General features: G+C 52.7%; 7 protein-coding genes across 7 annotated transcripts; 3 read left to right on the forward strand and 4 right to left on the reverse strand.

The window, feature by feature from the left end:
• Positions 1-95: 95 nt before the first annotated feature.
• AYO21_05560 (hypothetical protein) lies at positions 96-1,964 on the forward strand (the record flags this gene model as incomplete). Its single annotated transcript, XM_022655529.1, has 1 exon — positions 96-1,964. The coding sequence occupies one exon, from the start codon at positions 96-98 to the stop codon at positions 1,962-1,964; it is 1,869 nt and encodes a 622-aa protein (XP_022512229.1).
• Positions 1,965-2,326: 362 nt separating this feature from the next.
• Positions 2,327-3,871, reverse strand: AYO21_05561 (hypothetical protein; the record flags this gene model as incomplete). Its single annotated transcript, XM_022655530.1, has 4 exons — positions 2,327-2,420; positions 2,599-2,705; positions 2,758-3,630; positions 3,719-3,871. 4 exons carry the CDS (start codon positions 3,869-3,871, stop codon positions 2,327-2,329), a joined length of 1,227 nt encoding a protein of 408 aa, XP_022512230.1.
• Positions 3,872-5,434: 1,563 nt separating this feature from the next.
• Positions 5,435-6,325, reverse strand: AYO21_05562 (hypothetical protein; the record flags this gene model as incomplete). Its single annotated transcript, XM_022655531.1, has 1 exon — positions 5,435-6,325. One exon carries the CDS (start codon positions 6,323-6,325, stop codon positions 5,435-5,437), a length of 891 nt encoding a protein of 296 aa, XP_022512231.1.
• Positions 6,326-6,928: 603 nt separating this feature from the next.
• On the forward strand, positions 6,929-9,077 carry AYO21_05563 (hypothetical protein; the record flags this gene model as incomplete). The annotated part of the gene is made up of 3 exons (XM_022655532.1): positions 6,929-7,598; positions 7,653-8,144; positions 8,209-9,077. 3 exons carry the CDS (start codon positions 6,929-6,931, stop codon positions 9,075-9,077), a joined length of 2,031 nt encoding a protein of 676 aa, XP_022512232.1.
• A 983-nt stretch (positions 9,078-10,060) lies between these two features.
• AYO21_05564 (hypothetical protein) lies at positions 10,061-11,672 on the forward strand (the record flags this gene model as incomplete). The annotated part of the gene is made up of 2 exons (XM_022655533.1): positions 10,061-10,702; positions 10,761-11,672. 2 exons carry the CDS (start codon positions 10,061-10,063, stop codon positions 11,670-11,672), a joined length of 1,554 nt encoding a protein of 517 aa, XP_022512233.1.
• Positions 11,673-12,305: 633 nt separating this feature from the next.
• Positions 12,306-12,776, reverse strand: AYO21_05565 (hypothetical protein; the record flags this gene model as incomplete). Its single annotated transcript, XM_022655534.1, has 1 exon — positions 12,306-12,776. One exon carries the CDS (start codon positions 12,774-12,776, stop codon positions 12,306-12,308), a length of 471 nt encoding a protein of 156 aa, XP_022512234.1.
• A 1,448-nt stretch (positions 12,777-14,224) lies between these two features.
• Positions 14,225-15,154, reverse strand: AYO21_05566 (hypothetical protein; the record flags this gene model as incomplete). The annotated part of the gene is made up of 1 exon (XM_022655535.1): positions 14,225-15,154. The coding sequence occupies one exon, from the start codon at positions 15,152-15,154 to the stop codon at positions 14,225-14,227; it is 930 nt and encodes a 309-aa protein (XP_022512235.1).
• Positions 15,155-16,910: the final 1,756 nt, after the last annotated feature.

Raw genomic sequence — 16,910 nt, forward strand, 5'->3', positions numbered from 1 at the left:
GGCCAGCCTCGGACCCTTTTGGTTCCAGAAACCCTGTATAGACGACTCCAAGGTGAAGACATTACTCCTGAAGCCGCCGAGTATCTCCCTTGAAGATGGTCTACGCAGGCCCATCTCGTGGCTGCAGCACCTGCAAACGACGCCGCGTCAAATGTGACCTGGGTCGGCCTCTTTGCAAAAACTGCTTGAAGAGGAGGGTGCCCTGTCCCGGTGTACCAGATCCACCTGGCATACAGTTTCGAGACGAAACCGCGGCGGTGATACAGCTATTCCAGGCAGCCAACGACAGAGAACATGCCGCTGATGGCGATGACGACTATGAATACCCCAATGCCGTTGTCCCCAGTCTCGGGGAGGACGAGAACTTTGTCTCGTTGTGCTTCTTCTCCCACAACTACATGATGGGTGGGCACGGCGTGCAGTCTTCGCGGGGGTTGTTCGAGCATTTGATACCGTATTATCAGCCGACAGATCTGGATTCTCTGATATCGGTCGCCACTGCCGCTCTTACCGCCACCATGCTCTCCATGTGGCGTGGCCTTGGACCGGATTCGACGCTGTCAAGAAGGTACTATGGCCGCGCTATCGACCTCCTGAAGGAAACCCTGAAGACTCCAGAAGGATGCGAGTCCGATACGACGTTGATCGCCATCATTGCGCTGCAGTTCCGGGAAGCGCTGATTGCGCATCGCAAGATGGTCAAAGTCGACGGGAGCCACCAAAGAGGCGCATATGCCGTGGTCAATTACAGAAAGAGCAGAGGCTTCCGCGACATGGCCTCCAAGCGGCTGTTGCAAGAGGTGCGCAACACTATGGTGTCAGAAGCAATTCGGACTCGCCAACCAGTGCATATCGACCCGGCTGTGTGGGAAGACGACGGCCCCATGCCCTACAACCCGGCAAGTGATCTCGACAAGATCGCGATTGACCTCGCGAACCTCCAGGCTCTGTTTGAGCAATACAAAGCCACGTTGCAGGCCGCATTGGCGAAGGGGCAGAAGGTGCTGACTGCAAAGGACCTTAGCATCATCGCGTCATTCAGGAGGACGGCGGATGCCATTGACCAGCGACTACAGATCTGGGCCGACAGCCAACACTCGTTCTACTCACCCTTCCGGTTGGCAGCTGATGAGATCCCGGACTCCGTGCGAGAGGCAGGCCTGTACGGCGACTTCTGCAACGTCTATCCGTCCGTCCAGCTCGCGGGCGTCTGGCACGCATACAACAGCTACCGGCTGATCCTCCTGAAGATGACGCTCTGCGCGGACGAAACGGTCCATAACATGCCGAGGGAGAACGACGTGCTGCTGTCGGAATCCGACAGATGGAGGGCCTCCGCCCAGGAGCGGCTTCAGCACTGCGTCGACGAGATCTGCGCCGCCGTCCCGTTCCATCTCGGGAACCGCATCAACGCCGGTTCCATCCACGAGTTTTCGAACACCACCCGCATGGAGTATCCCTGGCCGACGCCGGACAAAGACCCCTACTCGGTTCCGTCTAGCCCAGCCCTGAGGGAATATGCGCGAGACCACAACGTCGTGCCCCTGACGGCCGACGAGCGGAAGCGCCAGAACCTCTGCATGGGGGGCTACAACATCCTCGGACCCATGGCTTTTGTCCTGAGCCTCGCTGGGGAGCCGCTTGACTTGACCGGTGTGCAAAGAGATCCGCGCAAGATTGGATCGTTGCTTCGCCCAGATCAGATCCCGTGGCTTGCTGGGCAGATGGGTCGGGCCTTGAGACTTCATCGCGCGAGACCACCACCACCACAAAAACAAGTAGGTCGGGGCGATGATCGACGTGAAAATAGCAGCAGCATCAGCAGCAGCAGGAGCAGCAAGAGTAGCACCCCTCTGTCGATTGAAAGGAAGCCTGCCGCTGTAGAGGAGAAGGATCAGCTCGGCGATGTGGTGAGGGATGTCGTCCGGGTGCGAAAATCCATGAAGTATTCCTTTGGTGTTTGATCCGCAGTATGCAGCACTTATAGTAGTACTTAATGACATAGGGTATGGTATGCACACAGTACCAGTATGTGCTCACCGTCTGCCTTGTTTACTGCGCTGGAGGATGTCCATTTCATACGATGTCCTAATAGCAAGTAGTACGTACTACTTAATAGGACCGAACCACTAGGACTATAACATTGTCCCCTCGTCACTTTCCTTTTGAACCTATTGTTCCCGAGGACGTCTCCACCAGCCCAACTACATCGACCACCTGTCCAGCCCTCGTCTCCTCGTCGCCACATCCTTCACCACCACTACCACCACCATCCCCTCCTCTCGGTCTCCCACTACTACTTGTACTACTAGTAGTAGCTTGTCGCCTACAAACCGTCCGCACACCCCACAGGCAGCAGCTCGCGCAGATGTAGCTGACCCCACAGAATATCTGGGTGTAGAGGTACGGACGTGGGTGGTCTGGGCGGCGGAGGTAGAGGGCGATGACTTCGGAGACTTTTTTCGGACAGGAAGAGGAGAAAAGGAGGAGATGGTCAGCACGACTGCAGGCAGGGGATCGATAGACAGCAAGCAGACAGACAGATAGAGTAGGTCCAGATCGGGGAGAAAAAAAAAACTGAGAAGATGGAACACATACAAGTAGTTGGCAGGACGGTGGAAAGCCATGAGAGCGAGAGCAGCGAGGGGAGCTGTTTCAGACCAGCAACTTCGACGCAGAGGGGACCGATCGTCTAGAGAGTACTCCTAGTGGTAGCAGCGAGACAAATAAGTGATCACACATTAGTTTGGAACGTACCATCCAGAAAACCCCCAGGATCGCACCGCTCAGGATCCCAAAAAACACCGTGACCCCGAACGACGTGGCAGGGATCCAGATCACCAGGCAGGCGAGGCCGCACACGAGGGTGAGGCTCGTGGCGACCCCGAACCGGCCAAACCGGTCACTCGCGACACCAATGCAGGGTCGTCCCAAGGCGGTCCCCATGTTGAGAAACGCAGTGACCTGCGTCGCTTGCTGGCGGGACAGGCCGATAGAGAGCGAAAAGTCCGAGAGCGAGTAAAGCAGGGCGATGTAGCCCAGCATGCTGAGGAAGGCCCAGGAGAGGAGCAACAACACGTCGATGCGCGAGACCAGGTCCAGGTCGAACGGGTGCTGTTTGGGGCGAATGACGCTGTTGCGGTCGCGGATGAAGACCGCTGCGACCAGGTTGGCCAGCAGCGCGATGACGCCGGTGATTCTCAGCGCCCATCCGATTCCCAGGTGTTCAATCATGGCGCCGATGGCGAAAGAGAACATCAGACCTCCAATGCCAGACCCGGCCGCACTGATCCCGTTCGCAAGACTCCGCCGTCTGGCAAACCATTGGGAGAGGACTGCGATGCTGGGCACATAGACGAAGCCGACACCCAGGCCGACCAGAGCGCCTTGAGAGAGGTAGAGATGCCAGATCTGTGTTGCGAAAGACGCCGCAATAAAACCCCCTCCGAACATGACCGCGCCCGCCAGCATGGGGAGTTTGATGCCGAATGAGCGAGCGAGGCGTGTGATCAAGGGAGCTGCAAGCATGGCAATGCCGAAGTTGAAGCTGCCGATGAAGGCATAGTCGAGAGGGCGAGACTCGGGAAAGGCGTCGACGGTCAGATAATACGACAGAAAGACGCCATAAGACTGTTCGGTTCCATGTTAGCCACTGTAGATTCGCCCAGACTACGACGATGGTTACTTGGTATTTAGGGGAGAGAAGGTGACGACTTACCGCCACAGCGCCCCAGGTGAAACAATTGATTGAAAAACAGCAAGCCAGACAAACCCAGCCATAGCCGCCGTCCGGGGGAGGTGCCAGTTCAACAGTAGCATAGTCTCTTGTTTGAGGGGTGGTGACAGTCTCAGACTCTGGTGGCTTGGACATTCAGGAAGTAGGATCAGGAAAGCGGGATTACAATATAAATCTGCACTGAACAAGTACGAGAGACTAGGGGATGAGTTTGCAAGAGGCTCAAATTCCCACTTCCACACGTCCGTGCTAATCACTATTGTAAGTCGGGAGTGAGCGTCCTTAAAAGGTAATACTTTATATCCTCCCCATTTTGGACTCCAGTACGGACATCGTCGCTTCTGCCCCACGCTTTGAACATCCCAAATGGAATGAGCCTATCACATCTGCACGGTGACACACTCAAAGAAACACCAGTAACTAGCAAAATTTAACATCATTAGATTCCGAGGAGTAAGAGAATACGACGTACTACTTTGAGTGAATACTAAGTACTAAATTCCCCGCCCCTAGTTGTTTGATGCTGTATAAATACTAGTATGCTCTCAGAATACAGCTCTAGTGCGTCGATGTGTATCAGACGCAGTACGAAAGCAGTATCAAACAACTAGAGAGGTGGGCAAGACAGTACATAGTGCGTCTTTCGATTGCCTCATCCGGACATGAGCCCATAAGCTTCAAGTAGACTAAGACAACGTCTGTTTTATGGCGTTGATATAAGCCAAAATCATATGTGAACGATCAACCCCGATGCCACCATTCAGTTACTCCTAGTAGATAGCTATGAGCCAGTACTAGTACCGATAGCCATCTCGACCGCTCGATTTAATCAAGTCGAGCCAGATTGCGCTAGATCAGTCCGAGTCACCTCTGTCTTGTTTCTAGACTAATTCGAACCAATCCATACCGGAAACAAAGTAGATCTATCTAGGCCAGAATCGGTGTAGCAATAAATGTTAGACACTTTGAAAATACCTGAGTATCAGATGTGTCACTGCCCACCTTAAAGCCATCACTTTTTCCTGTCTACAAACTCGAGATGTCAAGAGAAGAGAAGGGCATGACACTAGTAGCATTGCTCAGCAGTTCAAGAGAAGAAGTTGACTTGACCGGTAACAAAAAACTACTACTTACTGTAAGTACTAACAGAACGAGGGCAAATGAGACTTGTGAGCACTCGCAAAGCGCGTCACTAAATTCGACCAAAGTGGACTAGCTGCATTCATGTCCCCTGACCGCACCACGACTTGTCCAGACGACTTTCCTATTTCGGATGCGATTCCATTTCCCCATTCCAGCTGGTACTTATGGAAACCTACATTGCACTTTGTCGTGTTGAGCGCGGGCTTCTGATTCTGGACTACTTAGTATAGTATACTTTCTCATACTTTTCGTAGATGGTATTCCCAAAGTGGTTCAACACAGGCTGAGCGGGCATGACATCGGGTCAATTCAGATCAAGCTGCCCTGGCCCGGGCCAGGCCGATCATCAGTTTAAGCACCAAAGTCCGTTGTGGCCAAGTCTCTGCCTAGTCTGAACCACTTTCTCTCCGTCCTCATCTGATCCAACAATTTATTTGGGACAAATTTGACAGGTCAAACGGGAAGATAAGAAACCTTGGATGGTCCCAAACAGGACTAACTAACACTAGTAGTAGTACGTACTGGACCGTGGACTGACTGACTGCCAATCTACACTCATAGCATGAGAGCACCCTGATCGGCCACCTGGAAGAACAATAACGGCGACATCATTGTCAAAAGGAGCCACCAAGTACCGGGCACAGCTACTACAGGGCTCGCTGCACTCTCTCCTGTTTCTGTCTCGACGGGTCCGTTACTGCTTGTGCTACTAGCACCACCGGTGTCAGTGGTAGTAGTTGCTGTAGCAGTCGGCGTTGTAGAGATCGTTTGGCCTGGAGAGGCAGTACTCGAACCATCTTCGGTGGACGTTTTGACATCGCCTACTCTCGCACAAGGAGTGTTCAAATTCTTCCCTGGTGAAGACAGTGTTTCGTAGTAATAAGCCGAGGAGGCCGTCTTGTAGTACTCTAGACAGCCGTCCCAGTAGCCGTCGAAGACGGATGGAGCGAAGACTGAACTCGTATAGCACAGACAGCTGGCTTGAATTGAAAATGGCGGTGGTGACGAGTTGATGTCGTCGCTGGAGCAGGAGGCTTCCATGCTGTACCAAGACGAGCAGGAAATGAGGTTGGAGTCGATGGCTGTGTTGGTGCGAACATCACCGACGGATGCACAGGGACTTCCTGTCTGACCACTCCCAGCAAGTGATGTGTACAGTGGTGGAGAGGCTGTCGACAGATAGGCGAGACATGCTTCGATGGCTGCATCGTAGATTGAAGGCTGATATACCGATCCCGAGTAACAGAGGCATGAAGCGGCAACACTGAAGCCTTGATCAAATAGGTTGCTGGTACTGGCAGAGCATGCTGCTGCAATGCTGTTCACTAGTTGGCAAGATGCGAGGTCCCCATCTTGTCGGACGAGAAGAGAAGGAGGAAGCTTGGGAGCCTGAGTGATGGCAATGGCTGAACCGAGCATCAGCAACAGCGTAAAGGCTACTGACATGGCTGTGGCAGGCTCGAGCTGAGCTGGGGGTAATGAAAGTCACGCAGAATGGAGATCATGCATACTAGTAATACCAGTAACAACGATAGGCTGATGGCAACGTGCTACCTCCAGATCTTCTAACCATGGAGGCGAAGGGCGAGATATCTACTACTAATAGTAGTTGTATGCAGCCACTGTACGCGGCGGGCAGGTGCAATCACTTCGTATCCGGCTCAACAAATAGACAGAGAGGGGAACCGATTGAGAGACATTTTGGTTTGTGCAACTATTTGAAAGTGGCTGGGCCGTTTTGCATCGAGAACGGTCGAGAACAGGGCCCTTTCATCAACCTCTCAGCCTCATAGGTCCCCATGTTGGCGAATACGAGACAGCAAACTTCCACCACGCAGCAAAACGGGCCAGTGACACTTCTCAACCTCGTATTTTCCACAACTAGTCCTACCCCTTGGTCTTTTTGTGCCGTGTCTTTGTTCGGCTCAGCCTGACGGCTGGAAGACCTCTTAGACCACCATGTCATGTACCATCCTTCAAGTTGATGCCCGACCCTTATGACCATGCATGCTCTCTCACCTACCTCCTTAGCAGAGCAGAGACGGGGACATGTCACTATCTGAGCCACCCAGGTCTCACGACTCAGGTCGGGATCCTTCGTTGCAGGACAACGCGCAGGCTCATCTCCCTCCAATACTAGTATCCACGGCGACAGACCAGACTCCGCCGTCTGCAAAGGCCGGCGAAGCCCAAGCTCCACACGTCGACAAAAAAGATGGCAACGGACATACAGTGATAGAAACAGCCTCGAGTTCAGGAAGTCACAATGCAAAAGCAACCCCATCGGACGCTGCTCCTAGCGTTGTCCCAACAGCGACCAAGAGGAAGGAAATTGCACTTGCATGGATTCCGGCATGTCTCACTGTCGTAATGCTCGTGCTGACAGCGTTGTACGCCCTTAGACCCGGTCTATGGAAGAGCGACTTCATCAACTCGTCTCCGAGCAATGCCATTTTCGTTCTCCGAGCCTTGTCTGAGGTGACGGGCTTCCTCCTTGCCATTACCGTGGCCTCTGCATTTGAACTGCTGCAATGGCTTTTGACCGTGCGCGAAGGCGGCATCCCGCTGGCTGAGTTCTTGTGTCTTCAACCGGGGACTGGAATATTGGGACTGATACAAATCACTGCTGGGGCAAACTTCGGAGCTGGGACAAGGCTCTGGGGAGCCCTCAGGCTGCTTGCTGTGGCCTTGTTACCGATATTAGGAGTCTTGATCATGAGTGAGTCATCCCCTCTGAATTTTTTGGGAGTCGAATATCACTGACGCTCTACAGGCGAGGTGGGAACAGTCCTCAGATTCGACAAGGTGGGCCAGACAGTCGCGCCCCTGGGATTTGGGCTTGGGTCCTTGAACACGAGCGTCGCCGTCACGTTATCCCCCTTTACCGATATACTTCTCGGAGCCTCTTTCAGCCAGTTTCTGGACGATCCCACACATGCGGTAGACATCTCAGATGTCGATCGCAGAAGAGCTTGTTCCCCTTCGGTTACTGTGCGTGGTAAAAAAACGTGTGAGCGAGCTATCTACCTCGCAGCAGGACAGGAGGAGATAGCTGCACAGATAACAACAGACGCTCATCCCCGAGCCGACTCCTGGCTCGTCGAGGACCACCAAGGCTATGTTCTTCGCTTCACGGAGGGAGACCAAAAGTGGGTGTTTGAAACTGGCACAGAATGTCGGACGTATTACACCGAGGCCGTGGGATCTACACTCGGGGCTTTCAGGCTTTGTGCAAAAAACGTCGCACCGAGTCAAATAGAGGCCAGTAAGTGAAGCTAGGTTCTATTGTGCTTGCCATTTGACATGGTCACTGTCTGACATTTGTGTAGGAATATCAAGCTGCAGCTATGCAGACACCCTCACTGGGAGCTGTGGCAAGGAGTCGACATGGAATTCCACCCCGGCTTGGACCACGAGGCTTTCCTCAACTTTCCGCCAGGCCAAGATTGCATATTCGAGACTCAATGGCACGATCATCTCCCACGATTTCAGCACACTGCCAGACACAATGGCACCACTCCGGTCGGTGGATCTATTAGACGCATGGGACAATTTCTTGGGCCTCGCGAATTCCACAGATCTTACCACGTCCACCACTCTGGAAATCCTGGGGCTGGGAGCCGGTAAATTCATGTTCCCAGCTATGATCGCCTCGATGCTGAACTCGATTACCGAACTCTCTCCACATAGTCCGGCCCTTCAGACCAGGGCGATCAATGCGCTACAGGCACTGCTAGCAATACCCGTCTACTTTTGCCAGACAGGCTACATTGAACGGCAGGCGGTCACGGAGCTACCGAGCAATATCCTATTGACCAACTACGACAACATCAATCTTCCCGCCGGACTCAAACGCAACAGCCCTGTTTACTTCACCGTCAGCAGAAATCAGATTGTCGTGGGACTGGCGTCTGTTATCGCCTACGTGATCCTGAGCGGGTTTGTATTGATATTGTGCTTTTTGGCACTGGGAGGCGGAGTTTTCACCGAGAGATTCAGCCATGTCCCCGACACCACTTCATTCCCACTGCTGGACTTTTGCCGCCATTGCGTTGTAACGACCAAGAATGGGGTGCCCACGACAAAGGGGACGCTCCAGAGCACCGAAAGATACGACTACATCCCCATAAGGGAGATGGATGTGAAAATGGCCAAAAAAGCTGCATATTCTTCGGCCTACGAGAAACCACCGGCATAGCACTGATGGTCCCTCCCGAGTCTCGTGCTGATCAGGGTAACTGGGGAAGGGTGTCCTCCTCCTATCTTGTTGAGCCTTCCTGTGCCCACATTCGAGTAGGTTCGCGTCGTACGGAACCACAGGTGACGTTGTCCCGCAGAGGTGTGGTCGCGGTTCTATCCAGCAAAGTCTGCAGTTAATTGATATATGAGCCAGCGTCTTCAGCTTCAGACATCAAGTTTCAATTTGGTCTTGTTCCTGCAACTTCAACCCCTGTTATACCAGGATCACTAGGTAAGGATTCCGAGCTTGCTCGCTCTCTCCACGCGCAGGTACTTCAAGTTCGATACATCTTCCGACAACCGGTTATTGTAAAGTCTTGCCTCGGATCCGGGTCTGTGGACCTTTTACCCAACTTCTGGTCGTGTCTGGCAAGGATCGTACCATGACACGCGCAGTGGATCATTGTGCGGCTCGCACAGCATTCAATGAGTCGGGTAAATGGAGGCGTCGTCTTGGCCCTTTGATCAGATTCGTCCGAGTCGCTCCAAGAAACCCACAAGTGTCTACATATACTTTTGCTGCAGACCCGCAAGCATGCCACTCACGCGATAGCTCTTCCAACTCTCTTCGTTGAATGTTTCTCCTAACTCCTGCACTGCTACTCGTCGCCGGAGAAGGGGGGGCCCCGGATCTGAGTGAGGGGACAGCCTCTCGCCTAGTATGGCCAAGGTTCAGCCAAATGCTCCAATCCGCGGGCGTTGATTTCCATCCACGGCCAATCACCAACATTAAGATTTGACAGACGGACGAGATGGAAACATGGAGTCAGTGTGTCTGGGGCATGTTGCCACTGGTGCATTATCCGAAGGTGAATGGGAAGAGGGAGGCAGAAACAATACAAAAAGAAGTCACAAGGAGCCTCTCTCGGATGAGACCTACTATCCAGCACTTCTGGTTCCTGTTTCTTCTCCTCTACGTGACTTGACATGCCACCTGAAAATATGTCTTCAATTGCTCCCAGCAGTCTCGTTTCTTCTACCAAGCATGTTATTGCTACCTACCCAGTTCTCTTGGTCGTGGGCCTGCTGGTTGTCTCGTTGCTCTACAACAGATTCAGACCAGGACTCAGAAGCATTCCCGGCCCCCCAGTCGCGGCCTACACCAAGCTGTGGAGGCTATATGATGTCTACAAAGGACAAGCTCATATGACGGCCATCGACCTCCACAGGAAGTACGGCCCCGTGGTTCGCATCGGACCCAACCATGTGTCCATCTCCGACCCTTCGCTGATACCCGTCATCTACGGGATCAAGGAGAACTTCACAAAGTCCGCCTTTTACCCGATCCAGTGTGTCTCGTGGAAGAAAAAGCCCGAGATGAACCTCTTCTCGACCCGCGACCCAGAATACCATCGCATTGAGAAGCGCAAGATCGGAGCCGCGTATAGCATGCCGAACCTGTTGCAGTCAGAGGCAGCCATCGATTCCTGCGTCACTCTGTTCATGGATCGCCTCGATGAATTTGCGTCCAAGAGAGAACCGGTGGACCTCGGTGCCTGGCTCCAATACTTTGCCTTTGATGTCGTCGGAGAGGTCACGTTCGCGAGCAAGCTCGGGTTCCTCGAGCAGGGTACAGATGTCGATGTGAGTGTCGCCAGTTCAACATCGGGACGACCGGCCTCTTTACTGACCGTCAACGCAGGGTATGATGAAAGCGATCGAAGGCATGCTCACGTACGCAGCACTCTGTGGCCAGGTGCCTGAACTGCACCACGCCCTCCTGGGCAACCCGCTGTTCACCCTGCTCATGCCCGCCATGGAGACGTGGAACCAAGTGCTCGTCTTCACCCTCAAGGCAATCAACGGCCGGGCCAGCATCAAACGAGACGGCGAGTTGATCAACGCGGACGTCGAGGGCCGTGACATGCTGAGTCGCTGGGCATATGTCAAGTCGTCGGACCCCCTGAAGATGAGCACGCGGGACATCGTGGTCCACCTCTCGACCAACGTCTTTGCCGGCAGCGACACGACCGCCATCGCCCTCCGCGCCATTGTGTATTTCCTCTGCCGCCACCCCGAGTGCATGGCCCGCCTGGTCGATGAGATCGACAGCGCAGACAAACAGGGCCGACTCAGCCACCCCATCACCTTCAAGGAAGCCACCACGGTGCTGCCCTACCTCGGCGCCGTCGTCAAGGAATCCATGCGTCTCCACCCCTCGGTCGGCCTGCTCATGGAGCGCCACGTCCCGGCCGAGGGTCTCACCGTCCACGGCCACCACATCCCCGCGGGCACGATCGTCGGCATCAACCCGTGGGTCACGAACCGGTCAGCCGTCTTCGGTCGCGACCCAGACGCCTTCAACCCGGACCGGTGGCTGACCGCGCCCGAGGCCCAGGTCAAGGAGATGGACAACATCTGGGAACTGAACTTTGGCGCCGGCAGCCGCAAGTGCATCGGCCGCAACATCTCGTGGATGGAGATCCACAAGGTCGTCCCCGAGCTGCTCAGGCAGTTTGACGTCGAGCTGACGTACCCCGAGAGGGAGTGGCAGACGTGTAATCACTGGTTCGTCCAGCAGGACGGGGTCATCTGTACCTTGAAGAAGAGGTGAATGAACCCCCACGGAAGAGGAGGATTTAGATAGGGGCGTCGAAATGAGAAGTGAGGAGTGAAGGGTGAGAGGTGCTAACAGGGACCCTTGGGTTTTGTACTCGAAATGATATTCTGTTTGCTCCTCTTGACACACCCTGATGCCCTGACGCCGTGGATTGGGTCGAGTTGGGTTGAAACGAGGCGAGCTGCATCTATATATCAAGCAAAGAGTCTCCAATAAGCAAGCAAGCAAGGCCCCCTCCCTGCATGCACCATGACGTTCATATTGATACCATATCATTGAGACAACATGTCTTCTCCTACCTGTTATACTCTCTACCTATATGTACTGTCCTCTGTCATTTCAACCCTGTTAGCTCTGAGCGTCTCCTATACTCTGTGATCCCATCCATCTGTCCACCTTTTTTTTTTTAATAATCCACAATACTTCTTTCTGCGCTATCCTCTTTGACCTTTGGTATTCAGAACCCGCCTCTCTTGCATTGAACCCTACAAAGTACATTAGTACATACTTCGTCCCTCCATTCCACCACACTTCACTTTGACCATTGTCCACATTGTCCACATGATGTGATCGACAAAACGCCTAGCCCGGGCCAGTCGTGTCCAAGAATCTTCCTTCAGACTCCTTTTACTCGCTCAGAAACGCAAAGAAGACGATCAAGTTGCCGTGCAGATCGACGAGGTCGAACTGGCGATATCCCCATGGTTTGTCCTCACATGGTCCCAGGCGAGTCTGCTGCGGGTGGACCAATGCAGGTGTAGACGCCGACACGGGGATCCCCGTCCACGCAGCCGCGTCTGAAGAAGGCTGCAACAACCCCTGCGCCACGAGGCGTGCGTATAGTTCCTCCAGCGCAGTCACCGAGTCGATCATGATCATGCAGCTGCCCCGTGCTCGCTTCTCGTCCTGAATGATGTATATGTTGGCCGCGGCCGCGGGTCCCGTCCAGATGGACGCGAACGTCGGGTCTGTCGTATCGGTTGGGTGTGGGGAGATGGTAAAGTCCGGAAAGTAGGTTTTGTAAAAGGTCAAAAGGGAGGGGAGGTGGGGGGAGGTGAAGAAGGGGATGATCTTAACGGCGTGCTGCGAGAGGGACATTTCTGGAAAAGGGGACAAGGAGAAGAAGATTCTATGCGGTGAAGGGGATCAGTCCCCTGAAAATTCGAGTGGTAGATTTGGGTGCGCAAGACAGTATTTTGTCGACGAGGGGTAACAGATGTCGGTTTATATCGTGGGCTACCTTCCACCGACGTTGAAGCTGCTCGCTTCTGCGCCGCCCTTGGCCGTGATACAGAAACTACCTGCCCAAGACTTCAGAGAGTTGCATCGGCCACAAAAGTTTAACTCTCACGATAGCAGTTGGAAATGATGCCGGCGTTCAAAGCAAATGGAATGATTCCTCCCTCTGAAAGCAAGTGTTGAGGGTGTTGAAGGAGTTTTGGCCCAAGTCATCGTGACCAATCATCGCCATTGAGATGAAGCATGGAACCTGGTTGCCTGGTGGGTGCCTGGTGTGCCTGGCCCTCAGCTCGCCAAGCATCACCCCGCATTGCGATCAGTCGCCACGTGGGCGCATCTTCCGTCACAGCTAATGCATATCCGTCGATCACTTCAAAAGATCAATGTATGTTACCGTACGCAAGACGCAACAAGATGTTCAAGACACCAACCTACCGGGAGAATGCCCTATTTGCACCGGAGATACCCCGGCCAATTTATTAGATTGACGTCCGTCAGTGCCCCATGGAAGGTCCCGGCATTGAGAGCGAGCATATTCGCAGGCATTCTGGCCCAGTGGGTTGAGATGACTGACATCTATTAGAGAAGTTTTCTTGCAGAATGGGCCAACACACATCTTGTCATTCTTTTTGATCTTGAAAGCTTCATAGCTGATTTCACTGAGTTTGACTGTCGGGAATGTGTTGCAAAACAAAAAGCTAAAGAATACCTGCCACCCAGCCACCTTTCCGTCTTTGTCTGGAATTTACAGTTCAATCGTGGCGCAAAACGAGCCATAACAAGAAAATCCAAAGGTGGCAGTACACACAAGAAGCTTTTCTAGGGTATATCTAACCTCGCTAACCCCCTTGACTACAATGCTTCGGTACAAGGGATTTTGAAGCAATTCGAACGGTAGTGGCACAGTGGCCTTGTGCTGTCCTGTAATTGTGGATATGTCAACCTTTGCAGGATAAATGAACGTTGATCTTTCATCTGTCTTCACGAATGAGAGGCTGTTTGCTGAGTGTGCACAGATTTAGCTGTATAGCGAATCACCATCTCATCCAAGCTACGTCCTTAAATTGCCACATTCGGGCATGGTTGAGCAGTATTTTTGGTGGAGATCACCCTCTGCCTAGCGGCGTATTGTGGCTAGTATTGGAAGGTAGAATGTCGCGAAGGGGTGTAATTCCACCGATAATTCAGATCCTCGGCTATTAACTAACGAAAACTGGCCCCTATTCTACCTTGAGATATGAGAAAGTCCTGCTGAACGTGACCCCCGAAAGTTGCAGATGCCGGCGATGAATCCAGCCTTACACGAGCTAAAAGGGTGACCCGTTCTTGATCATGTCTTCTTCCCAGCCAATGCAGTCGCGAGCCGTGTCGGGGTAATCATCAAAATATTCGTCAAGCTCGTCGTCATCCCAGTAGTCTTGCTCTCCGCCATCAACCCACCGATCCTCCTCCTCGTCATAGACCATCCCATCACTAATCATGAACAAGTCATCATTCCAATTATCCGAGTACTCTTCAATGAACTCCTGATTCCAAGCACTCCGCATTCTGTTCTCGCTCTGTGGGTCGTATTGGGGTCTTTTAGAGACGTGGATGCGTACTTGGGTGGTTTCACGGATGAGACAGCGCCACATGGCTTTATCGGGCGGTTTCAGTCCGACGCTGTAGATATCCCACAGGGATGCCAACATCGTCGCCTTCCGTGCACTGTATCGCACCATTCCCGTCCCCAAAGAACGGTTGTCATCAGATTTTTCTCCCAAGTCGACCACGTTCATTGTATCCGATAAATCACGATGTTGTTTTTGCACGCAGCTGCTAAAGCTCGCGAGGTGGTCTTTTGAACCCTTTCGCAGGGCCAATTCCATGAGCTGGACGTCGAAGATGCCGTTGAGGGAGGTTTTGAAAAGACCGAATAGTGCATTGGAGCCGTTTCGGACGTCAAATACGACCTTCGGGGAGAGAGGGGATTCTAGGATATTGTTGAGAGAGTTGCCCTTGCCGTCGGTCGTGAAAAGGGCTTCTCTTCCCAGGACGTCGACGTCAACCACGTAGACCTTGTTTCGGGGGCGGACGTAAATCGAGATGAGCGAGATAGATCTATGGCGGCCCAAGTTGACTCCTTCTATGTCCATATACAATGAAGGTGGCTTTCCAGGATTATTGACCCACTCTGCTAGTCTTGTGGCAAGCACCGAAGCGGTCGTGATGACCTCGACTTCTTTCTCAGAAGACATGATCTGATATTCGATGAGGGTTTGTAGAGGCACTCTGTAACTCTTCTACTCGCAGTAGAGATACAATACTATCAAACTCGGCTAGGCTGGCGTTTCCAAACCCCACCATTTTGAACATACCCCGCTAGGTTTCCCCACGTGACTCTATTGCTTGAAATTCTTGCCATTCTTACTGGTCACTAAAAGTGGCGGGCGGAGATGTGGTTAAATCGAATATATCGTTGTCGCTATCAATGTTGGATCACCATTACAGCAGAGATTTACATGGCGAGGAAGCCTCAAAGCCCACCGTCTTCTAGTTGAGGCCGATGGCAGCCAGCAAACCTCATTGGAATATTAGGCTTGCCTTCTCTGAAATCTTCTTCTGAGACGATTGACATGACCTTCTCCTGCTTTTGGTTTATGGCCCACACAAGGTGCCGACAACAGACTGGTCTGGATGCCATCCACTCTCCTTCTCTCTTGATTCTCGTCTCGTACCGGATCCATGAACACTGCCGCCCGCACGCGGTCCCGGAGCCTTTTTCAGCAATGGACTGGGAAACTGTTGGGGGTTGGGTGTTGGATGCTTCAAACGAAAGTTGCCATGGAATGTGCGTTTGTCCCTCGATACTGCGACATGTATCCGCCGAGGAGGGCATCTCCATTTGATACGAGTCACTGCTGGTTGAACTGTTCAGGCTTTGTAGGCGTGACGATCTTCATGCAGAGAACCTCGTTGTCGTCATACTCGAGTATTCTCTTCCAAAGTGAACCCTCGCCGAAGAAGCTGTTCAAATCGCTCTCATCTCCATCGTAAGTTATCAACCACCCTCTGTTGACTTGCTGGATTTCTTTGATTCCAGGCAACCTGCACGTAGCGTCCTCCACATTCGCAATATCTGCTTTGATGCGATAATAGTGCTGATAGAATCTGTGTTTGTGGTTCGCTTCATGGGAGGTCGGCATGTTCTTGTCGTTTGTGTTGCCTCCAAGTTTTGATAACCGATGATGATAGCTTGAGAATAGCTTTTGTTATGTCGACTTTGTCTTTGGCTCCCAGAGGATGACCACTTCGGTTTAATACCCTCCTCTCTTGCTGAAGCGACATCACTCTCCGCGGCTTGCATTCAACACTCTGTTGGTAGACCCTCCAGAGATGGGCAATGTCCTCTCATGGATGTAAATCTATAGAGTTACGGTAGATTGATCCATGTCTGCCTGCCATGTGCCTGATGTCCAATACATGAAGTTCCACGATTAATTAGCTACAACATCAGGTATATGCAAATCGGGGGGCTCGTCCTGGATTGCTATTGACTTGCGCCCCATGGACGGATAGGTTTGGTGAGTGGTGAGCTGTGCTGTTTGAAATTCTCGGGATTGCTCCGGCCATGACGACTTCGGAACAGAGAAATCCATGTCGTACAGGGATGGAGTAGGGTTTTGAGCTCCCACCAAGGCATCACATAACCAAGTCGCTGAAATCGAACTCTGACCAGCGTATCCGCTGCAGATGACGGAACATTATGCTGAAAGAAGACGTCTCTCGTGACATGAGCTCAAGCTGTAGATCGCTGAGATGCGAGGCGCCGACCACATCTGCTTGACCAAAATTCAGACCGCCTCTCCCAGTTTGACTGCCCGAGGTAGAGAGTCGAGTAGGCGTGACAGCTGATACCTTGATGATCGTCTTGCCGAAGCATCTGATAGACAGAAGACCCGATCAGCCGCGTTACAATGGTCTCATCCTACCCTTCCATCCCTCGAGCAGTAT

This window comes from Fonsecaea monophora (genome assembly GCF_001642475.1).
Source record: "Fonsecaea monophora strain CBS 269.37 chromosome Unknown Scaff35, whole genome shotgun sequence".
NCBI lineage: Eukaryota > Fungi > Ascomycota > Eurotiomycetes > Chaetothyriales > Herpotrichiellaceae > Fonsecaea > Fonsecaea monophora.